Source organism: Cryptotermes secundus, unplaced genomic scaffold, assembly GCF_002891405.2.
Source record: "Cryptotermes secundus unplaced genomic scaffold, Csec_1.0 scaffold299, whole genome shotgun sequence".
NCBI classification, from domain to species: Eukaryota; Metazoa; Arthropoda; class Insecta; order Blattodea; family Kalotermitidae; genus Cryptotermes; species Cryptotermes secundus.
This window is the reverse complement of record NW_019739215.1, coordinates 145,622-164,672: the sequence shown is the minus strand read 5'-3', so window position 1 is coordinate 164,672 and position 19,051 is coordinate 145,622. Positions and strand designations below refer to the sequence as shown.

The 19,051-nt window shown below is 38.6% G+C and overlaps 2 protein-coding genes across 8 annotated transcripts in view; one reads left to right on the top strand and one right to left on the bottom strand.

The window, feature by feature from the left end:
- Positions 1–10,422, top strand: part of LOC111871697 (transcription factor Adf-1) — a 17,088-nt gene extending 6,666 nt beyond the window's left edge. The window contains exons 2-4 of one of the 2 annotated variants that reach the window (XM_023864963.2): positions 2,579–2,735; positions 8,154–8,457; positions 9,854–10,422. In XM_023864963.2, the coding sequence (XP_023720731.1) occupies positions 2,579–2,735; positions 8,154–8,457; positions 9,854–10,117 (725 nt within the window). In that variant the 3' untranslated portion in view covers positions 10,118–10,422. Of the gene's footprint in view, positions 1–2,578; positions 2,736–8,153; positions 8,458–9,850 lie in introns of both variants that reach the window. The other variant, XM_023864962.2, reaches the window with a different exon arrangement.
- Positions 1–19,051, bottom strand: part of LOC111871695 — a 68,184-nt gene that overhangs the window by 31,749 nt on the left and 17,384 nt on the right. The gene's annotated exons all lie outside the window — the stretch shown is intronic.

Here is a 19,051-nt window from a genome sequence, read left to right as displayed (position 1 = left end):
TGACGAGCCCGCGACGGTGCTGTGCGTACGGGCGGGGGGGGGGGGGGGGGGGAGGGGTGTACTGCATAGCGCAACACGTCACAATATTTTGAATAAAAATGTATGGTTCTTGTTATCTTATAATCACCAGAACTCCTCCAGTTCAAATTTGTTACTTGCTGGAACCTTTTATTCGCATTCATATTTTAAGCCTCTTTCACAATCTCTTCCTTCTCTTACAGTCCTTGCCATATGTAGATACCCATTTTCATTATTGTGCTCCACTCCTGTCTTAATTCCATTTTCTAATTTTTTTTTCCAAACAGGCAGGATCTTGCTTTCTTTTTTTGAGCTGCACTGGTTCTTGTCTATAAAGAAACACATTAAGATTGTATTGATTAAGGAGGGGGATATACCTCTTCCTTGTATTAAATATACTACATATTACTGGAAAAGTGTGCCACAATTGGCTAACTTCAATATCTGCAACAGCAACTTCCTCAGCTTCATCACACATGCCACCTAAGGGATCATATTTCTTCAGCCAGAGATTTACAGTGGGGAAATCTTTCAACTTCTATTGCTGAGGACTCATGTTTATCACAGAACTGCTCACTGTTATCAGGCGATGGGTTTCATGCGGGATCCTCTTCTACTTCTTATTCTTCTTCTTCTCCTCCTCCTCCTCCTCTTTCAAGTTATGCTATTAGCCTGTTGTTTCCAGAATGTCACTTCATCTAGCTGTAGGAGGGTTGTCTCTTACAGTTCTTATAATTCTCTCTGGTGCCATTCTCGAAATGTCCTTATTCCATTCATCTCTCTTCCCAATTATCCATTCTCCAATCTCTTCAAAACTGCAAAAGGAAAGAACACACATGAAATAAGAGAAGGGGGAGGGGAAATTAAAATCTTATAACTTTTAAATATATACAGAACACAACACACATCATGACCTAACAAATGTTAAGACAGAACACAAGGGTGCTGCATTAGCGTAGTTGTATGTCCCAACCAATTAACATGAGGTCCATCCCACACACAAGTGTGACATTTCAAGCCATGATTTTTAATCTTAAAGAAATAAAGGGAATTAATGTAATTAATAAAAGGCAATGTACTTACCAGCCAAAATCTTCAATTTTCTGGTGATCATTCAGGCTTTCTTTCACTGACATCCATATTTGTTTCCCATGTCACTTCTTTGCATTCTCTGATTGGCTCTTGGAGATGGAATAATGAGGAGATAATTTCAAGGCTAAATTCAGGACAATGGAACACAAGGAATTCTTTTTTTGCTATTGAGATTTTACCAAGTTTAATCATGGATAGACAACCCTTATGTCCTAAGTAACTAAATGCATTTGTAAGCTGAAAAATGATGAGAACTGGAAATAGAAGTTCCCTAACCATGTGAAAAATTTCACCTCTCCAGTGCACCAGCACTTCACTAGTGTTATATAATGTAACCGTTCATTCTGACTGGAGGACTGTTGTGTGTAAATTAAATTTGTATTAAGTTAAGATTACAAAATTACAAACAAAGAGATCCGGCAGATAGCCAGCTCTTCAAGTTTTGCTATGTGGACAGGAAGTAACATCTGGTAATTTCCTAGAATTCTGGCAGTTCCAGCAAAGTCGGAAAGGCTTTGAGAAAATGAGAGCTGACAGCTTGGGACAGCGATAACTTAGAAGTGGGACGGCCGGAGCCTCACACCCTGATCGTAATGCATCAAGGGGCTGTCAACCTTAGCGTCAGGTCAGCATCTGCCAGAATCACATAGCAGAGCAACATGATTGGGAATTCAAAATTTAGGGAACATCCTAGTTTGAAAACTTAACCAATGGCAGAAGTGGAGGAGTGGATTTCTCTTGGAGTCTGGGGTTCGTGGACCTCAGAATTCAGAGAGAGGGATTCCACCTCGAGGAGTCTTGACACAACTTTCGGCAAAGTCGGACACAAAATTTACAACTACGGCCCTTCCGTAAAGTAGTATAAGTAAAGTCCAAATTAAATGTATTAATAAATTCAGTTGTATTCAGAAAGCTGGAAGGGATTAAAGGACTACTAAGTGCAACGGTCTAAAGAGGTGTGTAATTGTAGTGAAGGGTTCTTCCTGCCCTGTCCGAGCCAGACCCGTATAAGACCCGGGATAGGAACTCAGCTCTACAAATTACCGAACAGAACCCAAAGAAGTGAGCGGTGAGAATAACACAGCATGTAATATTCTACTTTGCATCCACAGTTTTCTTATCAGAGAGATATTAAAGTAGACCTGTTAATCCCTGATCATGTTTATGTGATTTCACACTGCAATCTCAATACAAATTACACTACTTCTGATATAATCCAGTTCAAGAAAAAAAAAGTGTTTTAGACTGATATATCATAACGTTGCTGCATTATGGAAAAACAACCCGCAGCCTTTTTTGTAACTGCTCTGGCATATGCTGTAATGCATTCAGAGGGTGTACCAAAATGGTGACCAAATTTTGAGGTCCATACTATATTACAACACCAATACCTGCTATTTCTTCTAATAGTGGCAGTGATGGGATCAATATCACAAAATAACTGTATAACTTTATGTATTCATTACAGCTCTTGATGCGAAAAACAGGTGGCGATGCTTACGTGACAAGTTTGTAAGAGAAAAGAAACGTTTAGTACTGGATGGTGAAGCCTCATACAGATCCAGAGATCCATGGCCTCTGTTAGATGATATGTCCTTCTTGTGGGATTTCATAAATCACAGAAAGTATGTGAATGCATATCTAATAAATGTACATGGGTTGAGTTAGTTTCTTGAATTGTTTTGAAAGTGTTCACCATGTTGGGCCAAGAAGCAAACTGTCAAGTGATTCAGTCATGTTGAACATTACACTGTTACTGTGGTAATTCCAGCTGTTATGAATTAAGATCATCTACATTAGAAATAACTATACATCCTAATATTGTTCATGTCTCTTGTATTAACTACTGAGTTTATTTAGTGTTAAGTGAGATGTGTGAAAGCTCAAGCTAGAGGAATCCGTAGAAAGCATAGTATGTTTTAAATTGTTATTCCAGCATCAAATGGAGGGACTGTGAAATACCACGTTTCAGTCAGAATTGGTTTTCTTTTTTTTTTTATTGCTAGTGGGGTGGGACTAAGTCCCTTGTACCGCAGCCACTTCTGGCCTACTTTCAGTCAGAATAGTCAGTAATCAGCCAAGATTCAAACCAGGCACCTCAAACATATGAGGCCTGTTCAACAAAAACTGTTTTTAGAATTATTCTGGGCGGAGTCGAGACCATTAAAAATAGCCCCCATAGATGTTGAGGACACACACCACTGATGCATCAGCTGATGAATTCCCTCTATGAAGAATTTCTTGGGTTGCTATTGAATCAACTGTACTGCCACAACCTTGACATCTTTATCTGATGTGAATCTATGGTCCTTTATCACCTTCTTGGGGGGGGGGGAGCACATGGCAGTTACAGATGACAGGTCCAAGCTGATGGGTGATGGTCCAGCATGTGGAACATAGCTTGTCCAGGACACTACAGACCACATGGGGAAGGCACAGTCATGCAACATGAGGTCATCCCTCATAAGCTGACACACTGGGAAGTTTTCTCCTCATGGCAATACAAAGGTCTTGGAGGGTTCTACATTAACACTGTGCATTGATGGTGATGTCAGGATCCTTGAAGGCAAGCATCAACAGTTCACTGGACAGATTTTGCATCTTGAACACTGACATTTAACCATGTCATACTGTTCCCACTAGTTCTAATGCACACATTCTGTTGCATAGCTTGTAGTCAACTGGTGTGTCATGCACGCAGCCATGTGCCCACTTGTATTCGCTAACTGCCGGAATGGGTTTCATTTAAACACACCTCTTGTATAAGTCAGTATTACCACTGTGCCAGCCTGCTTGGCCAACCTTACAGTAAGTAAGTAAGTAAAGTAAAGCTATTCCTGCAAGAGGCCGTGAAGGCTCATAGGGTTGTGAGACGTTGAGGGTCCCACATTATCCAGACAATCAGCTCAAAGATGGCAGTAAGGTTGTCAGCCTTATGTGCTGGCTGCCCTTTACCACCAAGAATATTCCTGGTACTCATTTCTGTTAGAGGCTGATTCGACCCCAGGGCCATAGTGCTGCTGGAAGGATTAGGTCAATTTAAAAAAAATCCAATGACCTCATCGGGACTTGAACCCGCGCCTTACCGGCTTGTAGCATAGCTCCTCAACCAACTATGCTACCGCATGCCCCGGCCAACCTTACAGTAGTTACATAAATCCATATTTCTAGACAGTCCATGTTTTATGTAACAGAGTTGCAGTTTGAGTGGTGTGAGTATTTCAGGAGGAACAATCAGAAACTGAGATAAGGTAAATGAGGTCAGTTACAAGACACAATTCATTCCATACTTCATTAGAATACATACTGTGTTAATATGCTGTTTAGATCTGATGACTTGTCACACTTTCTGATTCATCAGAATGTTTCAGACCTTATCAAACTTCTGTGAAGTAATGATCTGGAGTCTAAAATAGCAGTTAATCTGCCAGTGACATTGTACCAGAGAAGTATCCTCTCTTATTTATGTTGATTCTACAGTGGGAAAGCTGCTACAGTGCTACCAACGAGCTCAGAGCATGCCACAAAATGCTAAGCCACCCAGGTGGAAGAGCCCAACACTTCCCACACAACTTTGCCACTGAGGCTCAAACTTCAAGCAGATGTACAGAAGAATAACCAGATCACAGCAGAGGCCACAACTGCTTCCTGTTAATTATGTATGCATTTCTGGCACTTTTTCCAAAATATCACATTTACATGTTGAAGTTCCTTTTCAGAAGTAGTGCATACTTGAAACCCCCTCTCTCCTGTACAAAGGAGCTTCAGGAATTTCAGGAGAATGTTCAAGCCTAGCACTGAGTTCATCCAACTTTTCAGTGAACACTTGGCATTTTGATTCTGTTCACCTTCTTATCTAGTAACATGTGTCTTTATTTATTTACAGTTGTATGAATAATTGTTCTATGTGGAACAGTAACATCTGAAAATCTGCTTAATTTTCTTACAGCACATATACTTTCTTGAATTATTTATTGGGGCAAAATGAAGAAAAACTAGGTAATGCATATACACTCATGCATTTTCAAGTTCTGCCTGAGTCCAAATTTTCACATACTAACTGGACAGGAGGAAAGTTCATCTCATCTCATCCACCTGAGTGGCCTAGTGATTTCCACAAGATAGGAGATTATTGCACTATATATCTTTAAAGAAGAATTCAGATAGCATTAAGCAAAATGTGTCATATCAGAAAATACTGAATAAAGGGGATGAATCCCTGGCTGAAAACAAAACATTAGGAAACAAGATAAGCATTTGAAATGTGTATGTGTGTGTGTATATATTGGTATTATGAGATAAAAGCAATCTCTACATTCATTCATTCATCTGTAATCTGTCAAGATGACAGGTCCACAGTCTCTTCCAAAACAGTTCCTCCACTTAATGCGATCTAGAACTTTCTCCTTCGAATGAGAATATCCTCTTCTGTCCCCAAGGTCATCCAGCATCTTCTTACGTCTTCTTCCTCATCTTCTGGTCACTTCTATCTGCCCCTCTATCTTTCCTTCAATAACTTCTTTTAGAAGGCAGTTACCGCGTTAAGATATGACCAATCCAATTAGCCTTCCGTTTTCTTATTTCGTGTAGGATATTCCTCTGCTCACTGACTCTAAATAACACTTCTTCATTTCTCATATAATCGGTCCAACTGATCTTCTCCATCCTTCTCCAACACCACATTTCGAAGCTTTCCAGATGTTTCTGATCTCCTGCCCTAAGTGTCCAAGTTTCAGCCCCATACAAAGCAATGCTCCAAATGTAGCATTTCACTAGTTTCTTTCTCAAATTTAAGTCCAATTTGCTGGTAAAAAGATTCTTCTTCTTGCTAAATGCAGCTTTTGCCATGGCAAGCCTAGATTTAATATATATAAAACATAAATGTAATGGTGATAAGACCTNAAGATTTCACGGCGGTGACTATGAAGAAAGCAGTCTTCTGGGATTTGGCACCGTGTATATGTGGTGTTAACTGACGTTTCGGAGGAACGTATCGCCTCCATCTTCAGGGTAGAAGAAAAAATATAAGAAATCTGAAGATGGAGGCGATACGTTCCTCCGAAACGTCAGTTAACACCACATATACACGGTGCCAAATCCCAGAAGACTGCTTTCTTCATAGTCACCGCCGTGAAATCTTATACAGACCTTGAGTAGATGGGCATGCTGGAATTTGCTGTAAAGCCACATATTGAACCATCTGACAGTCTTTCTTGAAAGTGCTATATGATATCACAATAACAGATGGCACTGCCACCACTGATTATTTGGGTTGTTATGAGCAATTTGAGAAAGAAACTAGTGAAATGCTAGGAAGCTTCATACTGGCTACATGCTTGTCCCTAAGATGAAGAGAGTATATTCCTTCAAAATGTCAGTGAATATCTACCTCCATCTTCAGGATCAAAAATCAAGCAAGTAGTATGCAAGAATTACATGGGAAGAAAAGTCCTGAACTTCTTGTTGGCTACATGCTTGGCTTATTCTTCAGCCCTGAAGATGGAAGTATGTTTCTCTAAAATGTCAGTGAACATCTACCATTCTACACAGCAGTACATTCCAGATCACTAATATTATCAACTTAAGTCTTTCCATCAGAAGTCCAGCTGTATATGTGAATGTTACAGTATGGGAACCTTGTACTCTAATAATTAGGTTTTTCAGTGGGGCAGACTTTACTTCTATAATCTGTTTATCACACTCTCCTTCTTGTTTGTTTGAAAATATCTTCTCTCCCTACTTTTGCACTGAAATCTCTAAACAAAATTTGTATGTTAGTTATGAAATAGATCACATACATGCTCTATTTCCTCACAAGAGCTGTCATTTAAGATGTTTCTTTCTTTGTTAGTTATCACAAGTAGTTAAAACTTCGAAGAAATAGCACTCAAATTAAGAAAAGTTTAAGTTTACTAAAAAGGGGGGGGGGGGGGCTGGGAATGATGATACAAACTGTATTCTGAAACTGTACTGCAGTACTGGAGTGTTGCCTTAACAGCCATGGCTACTGTACATGCTAACAAGGTTATGCAATCAGTTTCATAATCTTGTGTTCTCTATCAGGTCTGTGGTGGGAAACAGGAAATTGACAAAACAGTTACATTTATATACTCGTATATATTAGACACCCCATTACTAACTTCATCTTCTTAACTGCTAATGCGACTACCTTAGGTATGAAAAAGTTGATCTGTAAGCAAAGGTCAACTAACACTGCCCTTTCTGTAGAAAGCAGTAAAAATCGTGTGTTTAGTGCATCCACTTATTATCTGACTCGTATTCCCACTAAATCTAACTCATACTGCGCTATTTCCCCCTTTACTGCTTTCAATTAATCTGATCTATAGACTCCTGATACTTCCAGATACAAATATCATGTCTATTTACTGCTGCATGGGTCTTTCCAAAGAATTCATCAAAGACCAAGTTCCTATATAATATTTCATATCATGCTGCTTTTCATGGTGAGGAGTTGTAAGCCAACCTGCCCAACCTCACCCCCCCCAGCTGGAGGAACACCCCTATGTTCAGTGCTCCCAATGAATGCTCACGTAATGTGGTCACAGTTCTTCTCCTGCGTCCTAAGGATGGGCCATTCCATAGTGACAAAAGGATAAACTTAACTGTTGAGTCTCTAACCATACAATAGTCAAATTTATAAACAAGATAAGAATTTAACATTTCAAAAAGGGCCAGACCCAAACATCACACTGTCCATAAATCATTTTCCTTATACATATAATTATTATTATTTAGCACTGTAATGATTTTAGCTTTTTGATAATTTGCCCCAAGTTAGAACAAAACTACCAACATAAAGTAGGGGTTGGGTGGTCATAGTAATAGTAGTAGTAGTAGTAGTAGTAGTAGTAGACTCCTGAGCTGGAACAAATGTACCAGTGCTAAGCATGTTATAAATTCAGTATGTTCATATGCTAAGTCCATACCTAAATGTTCTGATTGGAAATTTGACAATTTTATTATGACAAGAAATGTGTGTACATACATGTGCACACACACTTATTCCTTACTCTAAATTGCAGAGATGTGTACACCAGAAAGATGAGTGCAAAAGTCAGGGCTGAATATATTCAACAAACTATGCAGCCAATCGTACCACATCCATCTCCAGAACGGGTAAATGTGGCAATTGAAACGCCTGAAGCATCCCCTTCCCATGCACTTCATCCAACAACCAACAGTGAAACACCTAAATATTTTGCAAGTGGGATGGATATTGAAACCACAAGAATTAAACAAGACCCAGATGATGGAAATGGTGGTTATAGTGATGATGGCCCTCCCACCTCTCGATTGAAAAGTTTATTAGATCAGACCACGCAACAGGTAAGAATATCATATTTTATATTAGTATATATTCAATGACAAGTAACAAATTACTGCCTTAAACAAATTGCTGCCGACAAAAAAAAAGTGCAGAAATGTGAATTTCTCCATTGCTGCTTAACATATCACAGAAGTCTTAACAGATGGAACACAAAGCAACATTAGGTACACACAACTAAGAGAGGACTACACCCAACTGGACATAAAAATAGCCACAATATATATATATATATATATATATATATATATAGGTAAAAAATCATCCTATAAAACCATCCAACATCAGAATTAAAAAAATTATTAACAGCAATGTGCCTTAATGAATACTATTTGACCAAGTGCACAGTGTAGTAGACTCCTTTAAAAAATGTGTTCTCTGAAGATGGCTCTATGCAGCTGAAACATGTAGCATGAACATTGAATGTACATACATTTTAATAATTTTAACGACATTTTAAACATCTAACAAACATTTAGCGAATTAAGTGTGAATTAATGTTAAATTAATATTGTTGCATTATAGACAGAAAGCAAGACAAAATACCTCAATGCAAGAGGATGCTGAAATATAATGTTATGAAAATCTATAATAAAGCATGCACAACAGAGAAACCAATCATGTGAAATTTTTAAACTCCATGGAAGTACAGCCACCAGCTCCACAACCAAGAAATCCAAGTGGGACTATAACTGAAATTTCCCACATCTCCATAAACATATTTAAGGATTACTAAGATTTTTAAAAATGACTTCAGATGGCATCCTGATTGTAGATTTAACCCAGAGCTCTCCTCAAGAATCAGAAATTATTCAGAATAATACCAAGTTTTCAGTATGAGCATCACAAATATGTGGAATAGGAATAAGCTCATACTGCAGTTTCACTAGGTTCTTTTCTGTATTAGCATTCATACTTCTTGGGCAACAGAACTGTTCAGTAGCATCACTTAGATGTTGTCCACAATTCACCATCCCTTAAATCACTGTTTTCCTCCAGTATTTGTTTCTCACATTTCTGAATGAAATAATGATTATATTGTTTGCAAATAATCCTCCAGTATTTGTTTCTCACATTTCTGAATGAAATAATAATTATTTTGTTTGTAAATAAAATTATAATTTAAACCTCTGTTTTCCTCCAGTATTTGTTTCTCACATTTCTGAATGAAATAATGACTGTCTTCTATCCTGAAGATGGAGGCGATACGTTCCTCCGAAACATCGGTTAACACAATTCCTACACGGCGCCACATTCCAGAAGATGGCTTTCTTCATAGTCACCGCCGTGAAAACCTCAAATCTTACAACGATTATTTTGTTTATAAATAAAATTATAATTGTATCTTTAACTACACCTGGAAAAATAATAAAAACAAACAATATTTATTTTCAGCAGGATGAATCCAGCGAGGATACACAACATTGCAGCCTTCGTGCTGATCCTCCAGAACCTCAAAACCAGAGTCCAGATGAAGATGAATTATTTTGCCTCAGTGTGGCTGCATCATTAAGAAGGTTCAGTCCACAAAAGAAAGCTCTAGCAAAACTACGTATTCAACAAGTCATGTATGATGTAGAGTTTCTCAACCAAGTGCCTACAAATGCAACAACTGTCCAACAGTGTTACAGTAATGACACCACCTCTGTGCAAAATTTGTAGACTGATATTTTAATAACAAGTTTCCATTTACATTTATGCACTTTTCATTTTGCTATTTAAATACAATAGAGAAGTTCTCTATAGCGCTGAAGATAAAGGTAAAGGTGTCCCTGTGCTTACTAATTAAGCACTATGCCATGAAGACATGTCAGGGAGTTAATGTACAGATCCACATTTTTCATGACCTCAGCACTAGTTGGAGGTGAGTGGTGTCATGCCCCCGACCTCTATACCCCGGTGAAAGAGCCCCCAGTACCCACTGGATAGGAGGCTGAGTGGACCCCAGAGCCGTTCTCGATGATGTGGAGAAGAGAAAATTCTTGACCCCACCAGGACTCAAACTCTCACCTCTCAATCTTCCAGCCCGTAGCCAGTCACTGTACCGACTATGCTTTTCCAGCCCTCTCTTCATAGCACTGAACACATCTACTGTCCCATACTGAATTTTGAAACAAAACCTCGGCTAAGATGAAACAGACGTGTTACATAAATTTAGCTGGAGATCCCATTATACAGCCATGACTGTTCAGGAAAAGCTTGGTTCCATGGATAATTCTTGTCTGTGTCAGATATCACTATGAAGACAAATTTAAACATAAGAAGTAGCTTTCTACTAAAAATCTGAATTTGAAACCCATCCTTGCCTCATCCTTCATGCTAGCAGTTACATCCTACTAATGCAAAAATGTTATCATCTTGTCCAAAGATAAGGATAAGGCGAACAATAAGAATCATAACAATCAGCATAGGCAAAAATTTAAGAGCAATCAGTCTTCTAAATCAGTTCATAATACTGATGAAAATAAAGAAGGATCTGATCATAGGTGTAATGAAAATAAATGGAAAGAAGCTATTAAACAGGAGCTAGAAGCTTTCCAAACAAATGAAGCATGGTAAATAGTGGATAGACCATCAAATAAGCCAGTAGTGAAATCAAAATGGGTCTTCAAAATTAAACGACATGCTGAAGGAAACGAAGTTCCATTAGAGCCAGACGGTTTAGAACAATTACAAGGAAACTTGGAAGAAAGAAGATATCCACTTCGAAACAGGAAACAGAAAGAATTTCCAGATTTTGTTACCTACTCAGTCATGCATAAAGATGAGGAGTCAGAACCAGTCACATATGAAGAGGCACTGCCAAGCTCCGATAAATCTAAATGGGCCAAAGCAGCTCAAACAGCCGTATATCTTTTAAACATATCACCTCACAAGAAACTAAAGAATCAATTGCCTGAAGAAATAGGGACAGGAGAAAAGATTGATCTCTCCTATATAAAAATTTTCGGATGTCCAGCGTATGCTCGTTTACCATCACAGAAACGCCAAAAACTGGATGCTGTGAGCAAGAAATACATTTTTATGGGATATAGTGAGGAAAGTAAAGCTTATCGGTTATCAAATCCCCGCAATCCGTCTCAAATAATTGTGGCAAGAGATGTAGAATTTCTGGAAGAAGAAATAACAAACAAGAAAGAAAGTGAGATTTCAGCTTAAAGACATTCTTCCAATGTCGTTAAATTTCTACCTCGACTCACAAGATGAAGCAATGATTCCGCAAGAACAAAACCCTGAAAAACAACAACAACAATTTTGAAGATGAGTAACCCTCTGCACTGGAGCTCTTGTTTAAAATGTAAGGTATGAGAGTTGTTAATGCTTTCTGATGAAAAATTTCTTAGTCCAGAAATGAACTGGAGAAAGTATCCACTTATCCTGTACACCATTTAAATAACAGGAATCACAGAATACAATAATTTTAATCTGCTTTTGTGTCAGGATTAGACACATTTTAGGGCAAAAGAATTCAGAGAAGAAAAAAATATTGAAAATACTAGTTTATGCCAGTACTTCTGCAACCATGTACTGTTGGATGTTCTCTGGACAAAGTCCTACAATATGACAGGTAACCTGTAACGTAGTTTACTATGAAAAAGAACGAGAACTGATGAAAAGAAACTCCAAGGTTCACATATCCCTTTAAATTCTTCCATCTATGTACAGATGCAGTATAATCCTCAAAGTACCAAAACTGATGGGAAGTGCACACTTTAGCCAAAAATTAATGAACAAGGATACTGGTGTAACCAGAACACTGAAATTTGTCATTCTGCCAAACAGCTGCATGTACTCCATTAATGAAATATTATCCCACTGTATGATGCGAGACCAATGGTGATATGGCAGTGACATTAAAGACAGTGATGATAGTCTAAAATTAGATGGGAATATAAGTGGACATAACATGTTAAATCCTCATATGGAAGAATTACTGAACCCAAGATATAGAGAATAATACATTCTTGGCCTCATTAGGTTTTAAGGTGTGGTACTAGATTCCTGTTTTCAGGGAACCACCTAGAGTTTTGGACTCAACTTTGCGACTATACCAGCTGGAGAAGTGTACGAGAAATGATAGGGAGTATGTGCATGTTGTCACTCTCCACCTGGCTTGCATTCTTTACCAAGTTAGTATACAGCTGTGTCACACAGCAGTAGGACATTTCTTTATTTGGATCTATTAGTTTACCAGACACTATCTTTATACATTAATTATGATATAATAAATTGAACATTTTAAACCAGCTGTGAATAAATAACATCACAATCTCAACCATGCACCAAAGAAGGTCAGAAAATAGAGCAGATAGGTGAAAGAGGCTATAAATACAATAAAACCTGCTTATAACTGAATGCCAAGGAACCTGAATACTTCCATGTTTAAACAGGTGTGTGCATAATGCAGACACTTCTTGATAAAAATGCTGCATGCTACATATTCCACAAATTTAAGGTCCAAATCACAAGCCAGACATTCAAGCGGTATATGTACAGTAAAATTATTGAGCAGCACACAAGTCTTCTCTTCAGTTTTTTTCTATTTGTTGATGGTCTGTCTTGTAAAGCTTTGCAATCTGCGAGAGGAATGTTCCTTCTCAGATAAATCCCAGTAATCATAGTGCAGAACAAAAACAGTACATATTGAAGAAAATTATTTTGTGCCAATTTATAGCTGTCCTTTTCAATTACATGACACAGTCTCCATTTGCTGGCTTTCACGATGTGTTCAGTTCAAGAGATCTTTATTTCGTATTAAGGCAGTTTTCTATTTAATTCAGGTTTTACTGTTAATACCAAGTCAGTAACAAGGAGCACAGAGATAAGGGAAGATTTCTTACAGCCATCACAACATTTGAAGCATCAAGCCCACATCAGAAAAGAAGTCTGTACTCACTCTCACCAAATTTGTATCCAAACAGTTAAAATACCTGAAAATACAGAACACATTAGCATGCCAAAAGTTTTCTTTCTAATTCCTGGTCTAAAATCCTAGAATGGAGCTTGTGTGACACAGCTTATTTTTGTAATGAAAAAAATTAGTGAAATATTCTGATGATAAGTAAACCTAAGTACATGTACTATGCAGAGTGCACATGGCTCAACAGGGCAACTGGCAACAGCAGAATACTTCTGAATCTCCTCTCCTGAAGGAAGACTCACTAATTTTATTTAGTCAGCAAATTCTTTTTCTGGTTTCTGTGATGTCATGACTGAAGTCTTAGTGAACTGAAATCTGACAAGGCAAAGCGATTTGACATTTCATGTCAAATACAGTATTACAGTTCCATTTATACTTTCATTAAGAATTAAAAAACTAAAATCAATGAAATACATGTCTCCTATCATATTTTTTTCAAAAGCAAAGTACCATGTAAGATCTTGGTTTAAGAATTGAACAAAGTATCTTTCAACAATAATTTATTTTTTCAAATATAAAGTAACATAGAAATTCATTCCTATAACTTAAGATCAAACCAAAGCTTGCTTGGGGGAGGGATTCCAATTTCACCATGTGTTGGCAGCCTTAAGATTAAGGAGTGGCTGACTAAGCAGCACTTTGAATACTGTGCCACCCCACTGGGCATAAGACAATGCTCTTCACTGAAGGACCTTCAGAAAAACTGTCTTAGAGACCTTCTGGCCTTGGATAGGAAACAGCGCAGACTGTTGACAGGGTTGTTAACTGGCCACTGTGCACTGAGACAGCATCTATATGTTACAGGCCTCTTGGATAACACTACATGAAGGTAACATTGGCAGCAGCAGGGATCCTCCTGCTGTCAATGCTCTGACTAGGAGTAGAATGAAGATACTTGGTTCTGCATATTTGCAGCTGACATCTATTAGTATGGTCTGTCAGCCAGGTTCTTGCTCTAGCATTGAGGACAAGATACTTTTAAAGGGCACTAATGAAAACATGGGAACACAATGAATGCTGTAGTGAATGGTCTGAGTGACTGAGTGACTGAGAGAGTCCCCCCCCCACCCATTCTAATATACTCAAGCTTGCTGGGATCTGGGATTACGTTTTTTGTGAACTTCCCAAGATTTCTGTAAGCATATACAGGAGGTGAGTGAAATAATGGAAACAGTAAGAAAATGAGGCACAGAACTTGTGTTGGCTACACTTAAAGAACTTCAGTTAGCAATACTGAATGCTCTTCTTCCATTTGTTTACACTCTGTAGTGCTCTTTGTAAGAACATTAGTGATTTGTGTTGAGTGACAGTTCATCTGAAAGAACTGGAAAATGGAAGACTTGTGTATGTCTAATTTTGAAAGAGGCCAGATCATTGGTGTACATTTAGTTGGAGCATCTGTGACAAATACTGCCATATTATTAGACATATCAAGGGTGACAGTTTCAAAGGATATGTCAGTATACATGAATCGTGGGAAGACAACACAGCAAAGAGGCACAGTGGGCGAAAATCAATGACAGAAGGATATCGTTGTACACTGCGAAGGACTGTTTCAAAAAATCACAGAACTACTGCTGAACAGGTGACAGTATAACTGAATATTGATCTTGAAAACTCTGTTTCCAGAAAACACGTATCACGTAAGCTTCACAAATCCAACATCCATGGTAGAGCTGCAAACTGGTAAATCCCTGATTACTGAAATTAATGCGGATGCGTAAATGATGGTATCACAACCATAAAACCTGGACATCATGAAGAGTTCACGTTTGGAGAACACCAAAGGAAGCTTACAATCTGGAATGCCTGGTTCAAAAAATGAAACATGGGGAGGTTCTGTGATGGTTTGGACAACAATTTTGTGGTACAGTATTCTATTGGTCCCATTATTGCCTTTCATGGCTGAATTACTACAAGGGAATACACAGACAGGTTAGGTAATCAGGTGCATCACATGATCAGACATTAATTGTCCCCCATTCACACAGCTGCAACTGTTCACTCATGATTTGAAGAATATGAAGGTGAACAACATTTTCCTTGGCCAGCACAACACCACATTTGAACATCACTGAACCACTCTGGTCAGTTTTGGAGACTAGAGTGAGGAACAGATTCCCACCTCCAAAATCTCTAAAGAAACATGAAGATGTTCTTCAAGAAGAATGGTATAGAATTCTGCTACAGGCTGTTCAAAACTTGTACGGGTCATTTCAAGGACTGCAGCTGTACTGAAGGCGAAAGGTGGTCCAACACAATGTTAATAAAGAAATGTGTACTGTATGTGTAGTGTAGTGATTTTATCCAACCCCTGTATATTCCATGAGTAGCAATTCAGTACACTTTTCAAAGAGAACCCATGGTCATATGTTCTCATGGTCCACTTGCTTGAGAAGCTTCCTGTAAGCTCCCAGGTGCATTTCAGAGTACAGTAATTCTAACATTCTGCTTCACTTTAGGCAAAAATTCCTTGGCACCCTTAATCAAGATCTAATTTTAACAGGGTGTTCCACACATTCGCACCACATAACATGCTTATCCATTTCTGTGAATTTTGGACTGCCAATGACATGACATTTATCACCCCAAGTCTGTGTCAGCAACAGCAGAAAAAAACGTGCACACTGTCTTGACTAATATGAACCCCTAAATTCAATATGAAATCTGGCAAGTCACCACTGCTACGAAGATATGGGAAATCAAAATGAAGATGCTGGCCCTAGACCCCTTTGAGCCCTTAATGTGACATGTACTTTCATACAGAGGCACAATAAGTTATTCAGAAATATTTCATATTGCCTTCTGGACATCACATATGCAAAGCATAACTGATGGCTCAAAGTGAAACAGCATTTAAGTAGAAGGAAGCAGTATTTAAATTTTTCATTCATCTTGACACTAATAAATAGGAGACTGGGTGGGCCCTAGAGCCGATCTCAACGACATACAGAAAATTCTTGACCCTATCGAACTCGAAATCCAACCCCCACTATCCAGACTCTAGGCAGTTGCTATACCGACTGTGCTTAACTAATTAAGCACTACGCCATGAAGGTATATGAGTGGTATCTCCAAGTTTTCTTGACCATGGCACAAAGTGTACTCTCATACTATGCACTTCTCTCTGCAATTTCTTGTTTTTGAAGCACTTTAATTTCAATTAGTATTTAGTTACAAAATACAAATGCTTGCAGAAATGCATATAAACCTTCATGTAGAATGCTGTTATTATCTGATTTTAATCAATCTTAGAATGTGTCAACAAACTGCAGTAAAACTTTCCAATATCCAATTTCCTGGAAACCTACTCAGCAGCATGTAATTTGCTGCATGCAGACAGATGGACAGACACAGTAAAGCTAACAGGTGCATTTTTGTAAATTTTCGTTGCAAATGTTTCAAAGATGAAAGAAACCAAGATTACATTTTACTTAAATTACAGAACATTCAATTATATTTTAATTAAATATATAATTACATACATGCAAACCTACAAGTTCAGGTTTCAGGAAGCAATGTTTAATTATTACTGAGATTAACAGACTTCAGTAACCTTTGTGTGTGTGCAGAAAACTACTGCAGATTGTTGAATATACAAGGTGGTTCAAATATGACTGGGACTGATTTGTGTGTAAACACGCAGCACTGTGCAGCAGCTGTGCGACCATGAGAGAGTGAAGCCACAACCTCCTCCCTCATGTTCAGTCTTGTCTGGGGGTTGCTAGAGTGATGAGCAAACAGAAGGCACTGTGAAACGTGGAACAACGCATTGTGATCAAATTCCACCTCCCGTCCGCTGAAATTCACCACAGACTCCAACAACAGTATGGGGAAGAGTGTCTCTCACGGACCCGTGTGTTTGAGTGGTGTAAGTGCTTCAGAGAGGGCAGCGAGCGCGTGGAGAATGAACTGCATGATCGTTGGCCGCAAACATCCGTCACCGAGCCACACATTGATCGTGCAGACACGCTTATTCGTGAGAATAGGCACATCACTATCAAGGAACTTGGAGCAATGCTGTCCATCAGTGTTGGTAGTGTAGAAGACATCGTGAAATACCAGCTGCACTATCGCAAGGTGATTGCACAGTGGGTACCACGCACTTTGACAGATGTGAACAAAATGGTGCGCATGCAAGCTGCCAGTCATCTCCTACAGCAGTTTGAAGATGAAGGTGATGCAGTTTTGAAGTCTATAGTGACCACTGATGAAACATGGGTGCACTACTTCATTCCCGAGTCCCAGCAGTCATCATACGAGTGGCGGCATACCAGTTCTCCCAAACCCAAGAGAGCGCAGAGAAGCCGTTTGGCAGGAAAAGTGATGGCAACATTCTTCTGGGACTGGCAGGGGGTTATCCATGTAGACCTTCTGACAGATGCCAGAACATTCAATGCAGTTTATTACTCAGACCTCCTGGCAACATACGTGAAGGAAAACATCCGATCCAAGCGGAAGACAGGTGGAAAGCGGGTAGCCTTCCTTCAATGCACGCCCCCATACAGCCAAAACAATGGAAACCTTCTGGAAATTGAAATGCAACCTTCTGACACATCCGCTGTACAGTCCCGATTTGGCCCCAAGTGCTGTTCAGAAGGCTCAAATCAGACTTACAAGGCATGCAGTTTGTGGATGATGCAATTATGGTTTAAAAAAAATCAGTCCCGGTCATATTTGAAATGTATACCACAAGTATAACAATTCTTGGATGTTTGCTCAGTTTCATTTTATTATCTCTCTCTCTCTCTCAAATGCACACATACATAAAAAAACAGAGGACATAAAATGTTTCAATTTTGCTACAGACAATAACCATTCTGTTCATAAAATCATGACATCAACTTTCTTGTGTGTGAAGAAATACTTCTTCAATACATGAGACCTGGTTAGAACCAGGTCACATTTTGTGATTCTTTTATGAAATAATGTATGTACTGAAACAGTAGGCTGTTTCTCTTCAGTGATCACTCAATTGCTATGTGGGCCATTATCCGTTGATTAAAAAATGATTCAATCTCACATCATATAGGCCCTCTGTACACACAAATGTAGAGAAGAAAAGCTACAAACAAGGGCATATGGAATATTTGAGTAAGTGGAGGACTGAAAATTACAAATATGTAATCATGTATCAAAAATGAAAAGTAAAAGTTTTAGAGAATAAACCAACAGAATGATAGAAAACCGAATTATGTATATGGCAGTCATATGGGACTGTAGAATAATTTAGGTTCATAAGAAGTGAACTACACTCAGACTCCATGAGGCAGAGTCCCTCTAGAGACGTGAACAGTAGCTCAGCTGGTAAAAAAGAACAACTTTTATAAAAACTGAAGTGACTGTATCATATTCACGAGCCCCCCAACACATGACCTCTCTTGAGCTAGTTGAATCCATTCCATGCCTTCACACCCATCTCTTCAAGATCTCTTTTAATATTATCCTTCCCAAATGATTTCTTCAAGTTTTTTCATTATCACTACCCCCATGCATGCAACATGTCCTGCCCATTTTATCCTTCCTGACTTGATGGCCTAACCATACTTAGTGGAGTACAACTCTGATCCTTTTGCATTATGACATCTTTATTTGCCTGTTACTTACTCGTACTTCCTACCTCTTACATAAAACATTTTCGTTAGCAGCCTGTTCTCAAACACAATCTGTGTTCT